We start from the raw sequence: 13482 nt of genomic DNA on the forward strand, positions 1-13482 counted from the left end.
CTGCCCCTCTGTGCCCCAAACTGGGTGAGCCTGGCAGCAGCGTGGGCACGTGAGCTGGGCTTTTGGGGCTCCCGGAATTAAGAATTAAGGAGCAAACCTCCCGAACTGGAGAGCAGCAGCCCTGCGGAGCCGGCTGCCGTGCATGCAGTCACTCTGACTCCTCCCTGCTTTTTTTTTTTTCCCCCATTTCTCTCCCACCCCTTCCTTTATTCTACCTTTGCCAACCTTCCTTAGGTTTTGTGTTTTCTCCCCCTCTTCCCCACCCTCTCCCACTCCCCTCCTCGCTCCGCTGCCTGATTCCTGCTCCCTGTTTGTGTTGGCAAGGGCCGTGCTCCAATTACCTCATATTTGGAGAGAAGGACGCCGCAGCCAATCCCCGCTCCCTCTGCTTTTAGGTCAAGTGATTTCTGAACTGCAGTGAGATGCTTTGAATTTGTCTTCTCGCAGCGCCCAGGCTGTAAGATGGCTGTCTGGAGCGGCGGCGGTGGCGGCAGGGCTGGCGGGAGGGGACGGCGACAAGGGGCAGTCCGCGGAGCGCTGCGCGCCGGGCGTTTGATCCGATGAAGCCCGGGTTGGGATTTATTCGGGAGCCGGCGACTCGCTCAGCTGCGTTCCTGCCGGCACCGAGCAGGAGGAGATGGGGAATTCGCTGGGCTGCGTTAAAGAGCAGAAGGAAAAAGCTGTGGGCAAGGCACCGCTGTCTCCCAAAAAGAGAGTCCGCTTCAAACGGAGGCGGGGAGGGAAGAGGAGAGCGATGCCGGAGGCAGCCTCGCAGGAGGAGCCGCCGGCGCTGGAGGTGGCCGAGGATGAGGAGGCGCCGAAGTCGAAGGCAGCCCCTGGGCAGGAGGGAGGAGAGGAGCCCTCCGGCAGCCGGCCCCGCGGCGGGGACCCCGAGCCGGCGGCGCTGCACGCCGGGATCATCGTGCAGGTGAAGGAACGCTTCCAGGGGGAGGTGCAGAAAGCTCGCCTGGTGCTGGAGCCGCAGCGGCCGGGTGTGGCGGGAGCTGCCCGGGAGGAAGGCACCACCGTCATCGCCCGCCTGCTGGAGAACCCGGCCGAGAAGGACTGCGAGAAGGCGGTCAGCCGGCTGGTCGAGCTGCAGAGGAGCGGCAGCTGCCGGGCCGTGCTGCTGCCCCTGCGTGCGGGGACCGATGGCCCTGCGGGGGGACTCCTGTCCGTGTCCGGCGAGGAACCAGCGCTGAGCCAGGAGCCGGAGGCCGGCAGCGCCCTGGATGCCTGGGGGAAAGGAGGCAGCGATGATCCCAGCTCCAGCGCCGCATGGACCTGCTCGTCCGCAGCAGAGCCGGGCACCGTGTCCGAGCTGTCTACGCCGTCCCCCATGGTGGATCAGCTGGAAAACCCCAGCGTGGGGAGAAGCTCAGGGTTGCCGTCGTCCCGAGCCGGGGAGGGAGATGGTCACGGACTGCCGGCTTCCCGCAGCCCGTCCTCCTTCAGCGGGCGCAGCGGCAGCGCGGCCCGGAGCTCCTCGGGGTACGGCAGCGACCGGCCGGCCAAGGGCACAGGAGCTGGTGGGACCACGGTGTCACCCTCTGATGGTGGCCTCAGGCTCGCTGTGGAGGGCCGGGCTTGGAGGGGGAGCTCGGGGACAGCCGGAGCAATGGTCAGTGTGTGCGTGTGCCCTCGCCCCCTTTCTGGAGCGGGGTGGGGGGACCTGGCTCAGTGCACCCCCAGATCCTGGTGGCCCCTGGGCACGGTCATTTCGGCAAGGGGCAACCTCATGCTGGGTGGCAGGATGCTGGGGCAGAGAGCTCCTGAAGTCTTTTCTCCTCCAGCATCTCCACTGGGAAAGTATCCCTTGGGGACCGACCTGTCCTGTCCTCTGCTCCTGGCACGGGTGGGCTGAGAGTGCCAGTCGCTGGATCCAGTGGGTGCGGCTGGCGGCTGCTGTCACCAGTGGCACACGTGCCCTCAGGGCTGCTGGCTCGGCTGTGAGTTTGGGGTGCCCCTTTCCTGCTGCCCGTGCAGGATGAATGGCAGCGGGATGAACGTGGAGACGTGGGGGCTCTGCCTGCTCCGAGGGGTCTCCGAGAGGAACAGGAGGGGATGATTCTGTGTTTTGGGGCCTGTTGCTGTTTGGTGGTCACTCTTCTAGGGGTGACAGCATGGGCAAAGGAGCCCTTGGTTCTGGCCGGGCTCTGAGTGCCCCAGGACAAGCGCGTGGTTCGAGGGGCTGTGGCCCCCGATACCTTTGCCAGGTTGGGATCAGTTCACAGCCACCATGTGGCCTTCACCATCCTGCCACCAGTTGCTCGATGCATGAAGCTGGTGCTGGAAGGGTTTGGCCCCAGGTCCTGTGAGCTTCCTCTTTCTTTTCTTGCGGGTGCCTCCCTAAATCTTTGTCCTGTCACAGACACGTGAAGAAAGGAGGGTGGAGCTGGTGCCGCACCCTGCACCTTTGTAAGTGCATCTCCAGGAGAGTTTCCTTCAAGGATGCTCTCAGGGAAGAGGCCCAGTGGTTGGAGAACCCCAGTGCTGTGTCAGTGATTAAAAATAAATGATTTATCAGAGCTGGGTGCTGTGAGGTGCTCCTGGATGGGCAGCCACGCTGGAGAGCCTGGGTGGGGCACAGCCGGTGGGTGGGTTCACAGAAGGGTTCATTCTGCTCTTCGTTAAGAGCCATCAGGTAATTAATAAAGGGGTGCTGAGCAGAGGGACGTTTGTGGGTCCCTCTCTGCTCCCTGCAGGCGTGGAGGGTCCCATCCTGCATCCTGCTGCTCACCCCTCTCATTGTCCCATCCATCCCGGCTCTGCCACCAGGTGCTGGCTCCCGACATCCCTGGGGAAAGGCAGCCCCGGGGCTGGAGGAGTTAAAGGCAGCTCCGGCAGTGTGGCAGCAGCTGACAAAGAGCAGTTTCATGTGTGATGAGCGTATCAGGCTGGAGAGGGAGGTGAGCTGCAGCATACCAATGACACCGGCAGCATCCGCCCCGCTGGCGGGAGACACGGATAATCCCGCAGGTCCCTGTCTCCTGCCTGCGAAGAGATGTCAGACAGCTGGAACCTGTGCGATGCCAGCACCCATCTGGGTGTGTTTTGGGGAGGAAGAAAGCAGCTGGGTGTTTTCAGGGCGGCGGGCAGGGCTGGCTCCTGGCACACCTTCTCCCCGCAGTGCCGGGAGGAGGAATCCGGGGAGCCTGCGTTGCTTTTCCACGGGCACCCCGGAGAATCCGAGCAGCTCCCATCCTCCCCTTTGTCCGCCTCTTAATTAAGGGGAGGTAATTGTACTAAGTGGGGAGCTGGAGAGGGGAGGGCGAGAAGGAAGCCGTGCCAATCAGGAATATGCTGGCATGCGGGGACATGTGCGTGGCGTCACGTGCCAGTCTGGGATTCGCAGCCAGCCCTGTCTGAGGGGTCCGTGACTGTCGCTGTCTTTTGTTGGGAATTGGGTCACAGCACCCCTGCCACCAGCACCCCCTGGCACCAGCGAGGCAGAAGGGGGGATGTCACATCCTTGTCCCCATCCTTCCCTTTTCCCCTGACATGGAGCTGCTCCATGGCTGGAGGACAGGGAGAGATCTCCTCTCCAAGCGCTGTTTCCTGCTTCTAAAGTTGGCATTTTTCACATCAGGATGCTCCGGGTGGAGCTCCCCTGCCACACCTGCAGCCCCAGCAAGGGATACTGGTGGTGGTCCCTTCTCACTGCCCACCCTGGGTGCTGCTGGGTGGGAGTGACCATTCCTGTGGGAGCCCCGGGTGTCCGAGCGTGCTGGGGCTCCTTGTGGTGGGTGCTGGGTACAGGAGGGTGCACGGTGTGTTCGGAGCGGGCAGAGGCGGGAAGGGACCTGCCTGGAGCCTCTCCTCTCCAGGACATTGTGTTCCCAGTGAGGTGTGTCCCTGTCTGGCGGGGACAGGGCTGGTGCGGAGGGAGCGGCTCCGGCTGTTGTTGGAAGCTGGGGTTTGGTGTGTGGCCAAGCAGCACCTGGTGCCCCTGTGAACTGGGGTTGGCAAAGCTGGCTCTGCCTGCTTGGGTCTCCAGCCTGCCCAAACCACATCACCCCAGTGTTCTCCTGCAGCTCCAGTGACCCCATTCCCAAGTTTCTCAGCTCCCCTCTCCCCAATGGAGAGTTTCCTCCTGCCCTTTCTGGTAGCCAGGTGTGGGGCAAGCTCATAGAAACTGGATGTGCCTGGTGGAGCTTTCCTTGCTCCTGCATCCTCCCATGGCTGTGCTGCTTCCTTGCAGATCTCCGACATCTACATCAGCGGGGAGCTGGGGGATATGTCAGCCAAGGAGAAGCTGCTGCTGTGGACACAGAAGGTGACAGCAGGTTACATCGGGGTGAAGTGCACCAACTTCTCCTCGTGCTGGAGCGATGGCAAGATGTTCAACGCCCTCATCCACAGATACAGGTAGGCAGGAAGGAGCAGTGGGGAGGGATGAGGATCTCCTGAAAGTCCCTGCCCACCACTGCAGTCAGTGACAGGCTGGAGTGCTTGGAGATGTGGGCGAGGCCGGCAGGGAGCAGTGACTTTTTTACCTGGAATTACCTCTTCTGCCAGGTGGCTGTGCTGGGGGGGGAAGGCTCAGAATGAGCAAAAAATACATCAGGCTGCAGGAAAAAAACATCTTAATGTGGCTGGGGAGAGAGGCAGGAGAGAAAAGCTTTTAAACTGCTGAGTGCTGCGGTGGCTACGTGTCGGTGCTGCCCTTTCGCTCTCCATGAGCAGCAGCACTTCCATCCTTTCATCCAGGGATCTCAGAGGTCTCCCAAGCAGCAGTTAAACCTCTCATGGTTCCTTCTTCCTCAGCTGGGACCAAGAGGTTTTCCTTTGCAGCCTGAACCCTGTTCCCAAACAGGATGAGCCAGGGAGGTCCTGGCAGCCCAGGTCCCCTTGGAGAGCCTGGGACAGGGGCTCAGACCAACCCTCAGAGCCACCCGTGGCAACGATGCCCATCCAGGATGCTCTGCCCTGGGCACCTGGTGCTGATTGTGACTCTGGGGTGTGTCTTGCAGGCCAGATCTGGTGGACATGGAGAGGGTGCAGATCCAGAGTAACCGGGAGAACCTGGAGCAGGCCTTCGAGATCGCCGAGCGCCTGGGGGTCACACGGCTGCTGGACGCCGAAGGTGAGTGGCCAGGGCATGTGACCAGCACAGGGAGATGCCAGCCTCTCTTCCCACTCCCTTTCCTCACTGCCTTTCTGCTTTGCTCTTGCCAGACGTGGATGTCCCCTCTCCGGATGAGAAGTCCGTGATAACTTACGTGTCTTCGATCTACGATGCCTTTCCCAAAGTCCCCGAGGGAGGAGAAGGGATCAGCGCCATCGTAAGCACTGCTGCAGGCTGGGAGGCTGGCAGAGCCGTTTGGGAGGCAGCTGGGGGTCGTGGGAAGGCTTTGGGAAAGGGTCTGTTCCCTGTGGAAGAGGGCTGAGGAGGGGGAAGAGGCTGAGGGGGAGGAAGGAGCATCCCCCTTATGGTGTCTGCCCTGTGACCTGCTGGGTGTCCGTAAGGCCACGGTGCTGTCCAGGCTCTGCAGGAAAAAACTGAGCTTCCAGAGAGCTTCCAGGAGGATCCTCCTCCTTTCCTCCTTCCTGTTGCTGGGATGGCATCACAGCAGGGAGGCCCTGGCGCACGATCCATCCCGTAGCTTGTCCGTGGCACCTCAGTTCCCTCCGAGCTCTCCCTTATCCTCACGGAGATTTGCCCACCAGCAAAGACACTCTCGCCCCGCAGGAGGTGGATTCGAGGTGGCTGGAATACCAGACCCGTGTGGAGTCCCTCATCTCGTGGATCAAGCAGCACACGATACTCATGTCAGACAAATCCTTCCCCCAGAACCCTGTAGAGCTAAAGGTAGGTCCTGGACAGCGTCCACCCGCAGTGTCCCCTGTGCCCAGCGCCGAGGGATGGGTGGTGGCATTCCCCAGGGTGGCTCCTGAGCAGCCTTTCTCATCGCAGGCACTTTATAACCAGTACATACACTTCAAAGAAACCGAAATCCCAGCGAAGGAGCAGGAAAAAGGACAGATAGAGGAGCTCTACAAACTGCTAGAGGTAAGGATCACCCCGGCTGCCTGGAGGCTGGTAGGGGGGAATGTTGTGCTTTTTTAGCAAGACGAAACTGTGCTCGGTTCAGGTTTATTTTGGAATGGAGAAGTGGGAATAACCCTCAGGATTGTGAGGCAGCGAGCAGGACGCTGCGGGAGCGGAAGCAGAGCCCCTCTTCCCTCGCTGTAATCCCCAGCCAGCTCAAGGGAGAGGTGGGAAATGCCAACCTGCTGATGTTTCCCCCAGGTATGGATTGAATTTGGACGCATCAAGTTGCCCCAGGGCTACCACCCCAACGATGTGGAGGAGGAGTGGGGCAAGCTCATCATCGAGATGCTGGAGCGCGAGAAGCTCCTGCGGCCGGCGGTGGAGAGGTCAGTGCTGTGCCCGTGGCAGGGACATCCCCTGCTTCTTCCTCTGGCCACAGGGACATCCAAACCCCCACTCTCATCTCCCTCTGTCATTCCAGGCTGGAATTGCTGCTACAAATCGCTAACAAAATCCAGAATGGTGCTCTGAGCTGTGAAGAAAAGCTCACCCTGGCGAAGAACACGCTGCAGGCTGTGAGTGCGGGCTGGTGTTTCCCCCTCCTGATTTCATTGATTTATTTGTTTTCCTGCTCTTCTTTTGTACCCATCTCCTCCCCTCTCTTCTGCTTGGGCTGGTGGGTTCCCCTGGGAAGTTTTCCTTTCTCTTCTGCCCTTCAGCCTATCCCAGAGGTGCTGGTGGATACTTGGTGATCCATGGATTAACTTGGGGACGGGGCGATGGGGAATGGTTTTGTTCTCTGGGAATACAGCAAGTGGGGCTGGACATCGGCAGAGGTGCTGGTGCAGAGGAGCGCAGCACTTCTGGGAAAGTTTGTTGGATAATTTTTGTTGTATAACGAGGTTTAAAAAACCCCAAATCTATTTTATTTGCCTGGCGGAAAGGACTCAGTGGCAGAGCCTGGGTAGGGAGCGGGTTTCTGAAGAGGTTTTCTTTGTTATGGGAGAAAGAGGTGTTGGTTGAAAGGGCTGGGAGCTAAAAATGGTGATCCCATCTATCCCTGGAAGCTTTCAGTTCATCTCCACAAGTTCTCCTAAAGGGGTTGTCCTGGGTGGGGTGTGGGGGGATGGATTCATGTTCTGCCCCAGTTAAGCTTGTGCATCAAAAGGCATTTCCAGTCTCCAAGCTGGGCTGCTGTGGTGTTCTCCCTGCCCCTCCTGGGCTGAAGGGACCCGGCCCTGAGTGTCCCTTGTCCCCTCAGGACGCTGCTCACCTGGAGTCGGGGCAGCCGGTGCAGTACGAGTCCGACGTGGTCGTGTACCTGCAGGAGTGCGAGGGGCTCCTCCGCCAGCTGCAGGTGGACGTGCAGATCCTCCGGGATGAGAACTACTACCAGCTGGAGGAGCTGGTGTTCAGGTGACCACGGAGAAGCTTCCTCAGGGGCTGCACGTCTGCTCTGTTTGGGGGAAGGCTCCTTATCCACTCCTTGCTTGCTTCCCCAGGATCATGAGGCTGCAGGACGAGCTGGTGACGCTGAGGCTGGAGTGCACCAACCTGTACAGGAAAGGCCACTTCTCCACCCTGGAGCTGGCGCCCACGTCCACGCTGAGCACGACGCACTTGAAGGGTGAGCCACTGACCAAGGGGCTCCACACCTCCTCGGCCTCCTGGTTCCGGAAGCCGATGACCAGGACAGAGCTGGTGGCCATCTCCTCCTCCGAAGATGAAGGCAGCCTCCGCTTCGTCTACGAGCTGCTGGCCTGGGTGGAGGAGATGCAGGTGAGTGCTGGGCTCTGCCTCTGCTCTGACTGATGTGGGAAGCTGCCCTGGGCCTTTTCCTGCCTTTATCTGTGAGCAGCTGCTTTGATGGTTTGTAGTTTTTGGAGATCTGAGGCTTCTGTCTAGAGCTGGGTTTTCTCTCTTGTGGTCCTGCTGGCCAGTGGGGATCAGGGGAGCCTTTCAGAGCTGGAAGCAGATCTGTGCTGATGCAGTCACTTGGTCTTATGTGCGTGGGAAGCTTGCGTAGGCTGGCCCAGCAATTCTCAGTGTTGGAGCACTGGCTTAGGATCTTTTCCCAGGACTGGGAGGTGTTTGTTCCCTCTGGGGTGACCTGGGGGGATTCCTGGTGTCCTTCTTAGAGCAGAATGAGCAGTGCTGACCTGAGCCTCTCGGTTTCAGATGAGACTGGAGCGGGCGGAGTGGGGCACCGACCTGCCGAGCGTGGAATCCCAGCTGGAGACCCAGAGGTACATCCACGCCAGCGTGGAGGACCTGGGTTCCAGCGTGAAGGAGGCCAGGATGTACAAGGTACAGTGGGGGACATCGGGCATGGCCCCACACGGGGGGCTGAGGGCATTGGGACCAGCTCTTGTGGGTCACATTCCTGGGACAGAGGTGATTTTTAAAGATGGAGCTTCTGAGTTGATGCAGCGCTGCCCTGAGCCATCCTCTCCACCTCCTCTTCCTCATGCAGAGCTGTGGGGAAAGATTTGGGGTTGGGGTATGGAGTGATGCTGTCCTGTGTGGGGTAACGGCAGCGTTTCTCATCCCTCAGGGGAAGATGTCTCCGAATTTCCGCGCGAGCTACACGGAGACGCTGGGCAAGCTGGAGACGCAGTACTGCAAACTGATGGTGAGTGGGCTCCCAGCGCTGCCCAGGGAGCCTGGGCTCCATCCCTGCTCCAGGGCTGCAGAGAGGGGGAGAAACCCATCCGCTACAGAGCGGGGAAGGAGGAATAATAAGTAATTCCTTGTGTCCAGGAAACCTCAAGCTTCCGGCTGAGGCACCTCCAGAGCTTGCACGGATTCGTGTCCCGCGCCACTGCCGAGCTGATCTGGCTGAATGAGAAGGAGGAGGAGGAGCTGGCCTACGACTGGAGTGACAACAACCCCAACATTGCAGCCAAGAAGAATTACTTCTCGGTGAGTGCTGGGAGGGCTTTTGATCCGCTGTGGAACCCTCAGCTCCCAGCAGACCCGAATTCCCAAGGCTGGATGCTCCCTCCCAGCTCGCTGAGCTTGTTGCTCTTGAAGGGAGCTGATGGAAGCTCTCCCCAGAGCAGAACGTGGAATGAAAGTGTGTGTTCAATTGAATTGCAATCAAAAAGGCATCAAAAGATGTATTTTTAGCATTATTTTGGAGCTCAAGGCGTCTTGAGCTAGCGGGGGTGAGGGGGGCAAGTCTGAGCCGAGGAGGAAGATGAATCCCTCTTTAAAGCAGTATAAATAAATTCCCATCTTTCCACAATCACACTGTCTGGAGCTGAAGAGGTCGCTGGGCAGGTTTCCAGTGCCTGTTTGGCACACAGGAGGCAGATTCCCATCGGGAACGGGGCTGCAGTGCCGTCTTGGATTCCCTGGGATCCGCTGGCATTTCCTGTAGAACTTCCACGCTGGACACATTGTGTGAGCGAGGTCCCGGAGCTGAGGTTTGGACTTTGCCTGTGTCCCTCCTGCAGGAGCTGACAGCAGAGCTGGAAGAGAAGCAGGACATCTTCCGCTCCCTCCAGGACACAGCTGAGCTGCTCTCCCTGGAGAACCACCCGGCCAAGCAAACCGTGGAGGTGAGCGGGAACCTGGGAGAGCCATGGGGTTCCCAAGGATCAGATCACCTCACCTGGAACTGGCAGACTTGCTACCCCACCCCACAGGGCCTGAGGAAGTGTTTTGTGGTGTCAGGACACCAGTGCAGCGGTAGAGCTGTTTTATTTCGAGAATTGGCCGTTCCCAAATAATTCCCACCTCAAATTAAGACACAAGCACACAGAGCACGAGCCTTTCCCGCAGCGAGGTGCTCCAGGGAGTGGCCTTGGCTGCCCTGGAGCCATCCAGGCTTCCAGGGACACTGTGGTGGTGAAGCAAAGAGCTGTGGGAACCTTTTCCATGGCGTAAAAGCCAACCTGTTCCTGCCTCTGGCGTCGTGACTGTGTGGGACATGGGGACGCTGACACGGGGTCTGCCATCTCCTGTGTCCAAACCCTCCTGGTTGCAGCCAGATTTTGGTCATTTCTGTCCCTCCCTCCAGCTGCTGTGTCCTTCCTGTGCCCTTCCTGGCTGTGAATGCCCCTTTTCCAGCGCCCTTTTCCGTGTTTTCCGCAGGCCTACAGCGCTGCCGTGCACACCCAGTGGCAGTGGATCAAGCAGCTCTGCCTGTGCGTGGAGCAGCACGTCAAGGAGAACGCTGCCTATTTCCAGGTATTTGGGACCAAATTCCCTGCATCCCATCTGCTGAATCCTGCCCCGTGAGCCCCCTATGCTGCTGTTCTCCTTGGGGGAGAGGGAAGGAGGGATTTGGGCTTTCTCTGGAATATTTGTTAGCTGCTCCCTGGGCATTGCTAGGGCAAACAGGGATCAGCTTCCCTGTGGTTCTGGCCACCCCCGTAGGATGATCCTGCCCTTGCAGCCCTAAAGCCAGAGCAGCATCAGGCGCTGCTGGCTGAGCCTTTGGGGTGCTCCTTGCCTGCCCTCAGGCTGCTCAGGGGCGCTTGCCTGGGTTCCTGTGACCCTTTTTGGCTCCGCAGTTCTTCAGCGACGCCCGGGAGTCGGAGACGTACCTGCGGAACCTGCAGGACTCCATCAAAAGGAAATACTCCTGCGACCACAACACGAGCCTGACGCGGCTGGAGGACCTGCTGCAGGACTCCATGGTGGGTTCTCCCACACCCCACCACCCTGCTCCGCTCCAGCAGCGTTGCCTGGGGCACCTCTTGCTTCCCCAGGGGGAACTGGGCTTTTTATCCCCACGGTTTTGGTGGGATGTGGTTGGTTTGCCGCCTCAGGCAGTGATTTGCTTTCCCTCGGAGCTGCTGAGTGGCCGTGGGGTGCAGGCTGTGGTGGCCCCAGCTGCGTGGTGTGGCTGGAGTTGGTTGCTGTCATTTAGAGGCCTCTCTGTGCCCTCAGGGTGAGGAGCAGGGTCACAGCCTGACGTGTGGGCTGCTTCTGTCCCAGCCGTGCCCGTCCTGCCATCCTGCTCGAGCCCTGCTGACAAAGGCAGGGCCCGTCGGATGCTCCTGGTGGAGAAATGCCTGCTCTTTATCCAGCCCAAATCCCGTGTTAATCCATCCTGCCGGGTGGGGGAGAGCCAGGGCAGCCTGGCTGTGCCAGGAGCTGATCTCTGAACACGTGGCCTGGCTTAGCTGCAGCAGGGCAGAGCCCAGGCCGTGGCACTGTCACCTTCTTGCCTGATTTGGCCTGAAAAAAACCAACCTAAAAACAACCCCCAAGGAGCAAAGCATCAGCTGGTGTTTGACACCAGGGTCAGGGCAGGATTTGGGCTGTGGGTGAAGCGCTGAGCCGCGGTGGCAGGGTCAGGAGGTGAACAGCGAGTGCGTGGAGGCCGGCGGTCACTCTGCTCTCAGTGCACAGCACAGCTCCCCAGAGTGGCCCCAGTGGCCCTGGCGGTGCCCTCACTGGGGGTGAGGGGTGCATCAGCACTGTCTTCTCTCCTGGAGGCCTGGGGATACCCCTGTTCTCTCTGTCACGGTCTCGGGGTTGTCCTGGCCTGTCTCCAGCGCTGGCAGGACACAGAGCAGCCAGCCTGGCTCCTGGGGTCTGTGTTTGGGAGCCCTGGAACAGCAGCAGTCTGGCAGGTGCCATCTGGGGTGGGAGAGGCTGTTCTGGGCAGCCAGAGAGTGGCCACAAACCCAGAACTGGGGCAGCTGCTGCCCTGAGCTCAGCTTTATTACTCTTTCTTACCTAATAAGTTAAAGTTCTATTTCTTCCAATCATGCTCCCCGGGGACAGGCACAGGTAGTTTATTTAATCATTTATTCTTTTCCTTTTCTTTTTTTAAAAATTATTACAATTTTTTTGTTTTAACCATGAAATTCTCCTGCACTGTCGTAGCACACTAACCAACCCCAGAGTACCGAGCATGAGGGAGAACCTCTTCTGAGATCCCTTTTGTTTTTCCTTTTTGTTTGAAACCTTGGCCACAGCCAGCAACGGGCTGAGCTGTCACTAATCACACGAGCTGCCAGCGTGGTGATCCGCACACGTCTCCCCCGCTGAGCTTTGCCAGCAGTCCCCCTGGGTTGGTCCCATCACCAAACCCAGCAGGGATCTGTAGGATTTGGCAGATTTCTCCCCAAAGCCAGAGGCCTGTGCTATCACTCCACCACGAGCCCCTTCTCCTGAGATGTTTTATCCACATAATTCATCGTCTCCCATTCCAGCTGTTGGTTTAAGCACCCCTTCATCCTTTGCTTTAGAGAAGGGAGCATGCTGCCCTGGGCTCTCCTCCAGGCAACCAAATGTCCCCAGCTTTGGGCTGGATGTTGTCCTGCTCTCGGCCCCTCACAGCTCCTGGGACTTTGTTTTGGTGGCTGTTGCGTTCCCTTTCAAAAGAAAACATTTTCTTGTCCTACCAGCCAGAGAGCCAGAGGTGTGCATGTGGCTTTGCAGGGCAGTGGGAGTAGCAGTGACGTCTGTCCTCCTTCCCATCCCATCTCCTGAGCCCTCTCCCCATCCTGCCAGGGCAGCAGGACCCTCCTGACATGTTTGCTCAGCCCTTGCAGGCCAGCACTGGGGTGGGGGGAGAGCCGAGATGCCTGGGAGAGACCTCCCCTCACCATCCTCGAGCAACCCGCCCATCCTCCTTCTCCCTGCCAGGATGAAAAGGAGCAGCTCATCCAGTCCAAGAGCTCCGTGGCCAGCCTGGTGGGACGGTCCAAAACCATCGTCCAGCTGCGGCCCAGGAACCCGGAGCACGCCGTGAAGAGCACCATCCCCATCAAGGCTGTCTGTGACTACCGGCAGATCGAGGTGAGGGCTGGCAGGGCGTTTGTGGTGGCACTTGGGAAGGGAAGGCGGGGACGAGGCAGGGGAAGTGACACCCGTGGTGGTTTGGGATGAGCTCCGTAGAGTCTGTCAGTGGAAAGCAGGAGTGGGGAGGCAGAGGGAGGGAAACAGCAGCGCTGTTTTTCCTGGAGCAGATTCCCATGTCTCAGATTCATTCTGGGCAGGAGCTGGAGTCCTTTCCCCTTCCAGGGAGGACGGGCTCCATCAGCCTCAGCCAGATGAGCACGTGGGTGGCAGGCAGCTCCCTTTCACTTCCCCGTCCCTTCCTCTCCGGCACGAGCGTGCCGCACTGCTTGGTGCCATTCCAGGCTGTTGCTTGATTGAAGCAGATCCATCTGGGTATTTTTGGGAGCTGGCTCACCCCCAGGAGAGCGGCTGGCAGCAGGGACAGGCGTGCAGGGCCTACTGCTGGTCTCTGATGGGCTGGGGGTGTCGGTGCTGTCGCAGATCACCATCTGCAGGAACGACGAGTGCGTCCTGGAGGACAATTCCCAGAGGACCAAGTGGAAGGTGATCAGCCCCACGGGGAACGAGGCCATGGTGCCTTCTGTCTGCTTCCTGATCCCCCCGCCCAACAAAGAGGCCATCGAGATGGCCAACAGGTGACTTTGGTGGCAGTCACAGAGAGGTGGGATGGTGGCATGGGAGGGGAGAGATTTGGGGTGGGAATGGGAAAAGAGTGGGGGATG

General features: G+C 59.3%; 1 protein-coding gene across 30 annotated transcripts in view; it reads left to right on the forward strand.

The window, feature by feature from the left end:
* MACF1 (microtubule actin crosslinking factor 1) overlaps positions 1 to 13482 on the forward strand; it is a 139762-nt gene that overhangs the window by 40942 nt on the left and 85338 nt on the right. For 13 of the 30 annotated variants that reach the window (XM_032132007.1, XM_032132016.1, XM_032132013.1 and 10 more), the window contains exons 1-19: positions 570 to 1621; positions 4202 to 4368; positions 4974 to 5086; positions 5179 to 5285; positions 5693 to 5812; positions 5918 to 6013; positions 6254 to 6381; positions 6477 to 6570; positions 7257 to 7411; positions 7498 to 7774; positions 8174 to 8302; positions 8550 to 8627; positions 8756 to 8917; positions 9454 to 9558; positions 10094 to 10189; positions 10516 to 10641; positions 11738 to 11743; positions 12605 to 12757; positions 13241 to 13395. In XM_032132007.1, coding sequence (XP_031987898.1) covers positions 638 to 1621; positions 4202 to 4368; positions 4974 to 5086; positions 5179 to 5285; positions 5693 to 5812; positions 5918 to 6013; positions 6254 to 6381; positions 6477 to 6570; positions 7257 to 7411; positions 7498 to 7774; positions 8174 to 8302; positions 8550 to 8627; positions 8756 to 8917; positions 9454 to 9558; positions 10094 to 10189; positions 10516 to 10641; positions 11738 to 11743; positions 12605 to 12757; positions 13241 to 13395 — 3251 coding nt within the window. In that variant the 5' untranslated portion in view covers positions 570 to 637. Of the gene's footprint in view, positions 1 to 569; positions 1622 to 4201; positions 4369 to 4973; positions 5087 to 5178; positions 5286 to 5692; positions 5813 to 5917; positions 6014 to 6253; positions 6382 to 6476; positions 6571 to 7256; positions 7412 to 7497; positions 7775 to 8173; positions 8303 to 8549; positions 8628 to 8755; positions 8918 to 9453; positions 9559 to 10093; positions 10190 to 10515; positions 10642 to 11737; positions 11744 to 12604; positions 12758 to 13240; positions 13396 to 13482 lie in introns of those variants that run through there. The other 17 variants (XM_032132015.1, XM_032132036.1, XM_032132033.1 and 14 more) reach the window with 5 other exon arrangements.

The sequence above is a fragment of the Corvus moneduloides genome, chromosome 23, assembly GCF_009650955.1.
Source record: "Corvus moneduloides isolate bCorMon1 chromosome 23, bCorMon1.pri, whole genome shotgun sequence".
NCBI lineage: Eukaryota > Metazoa > Chordata > Aves > Passeriformes > Corvidae > Corvus > Corvus moneduloides.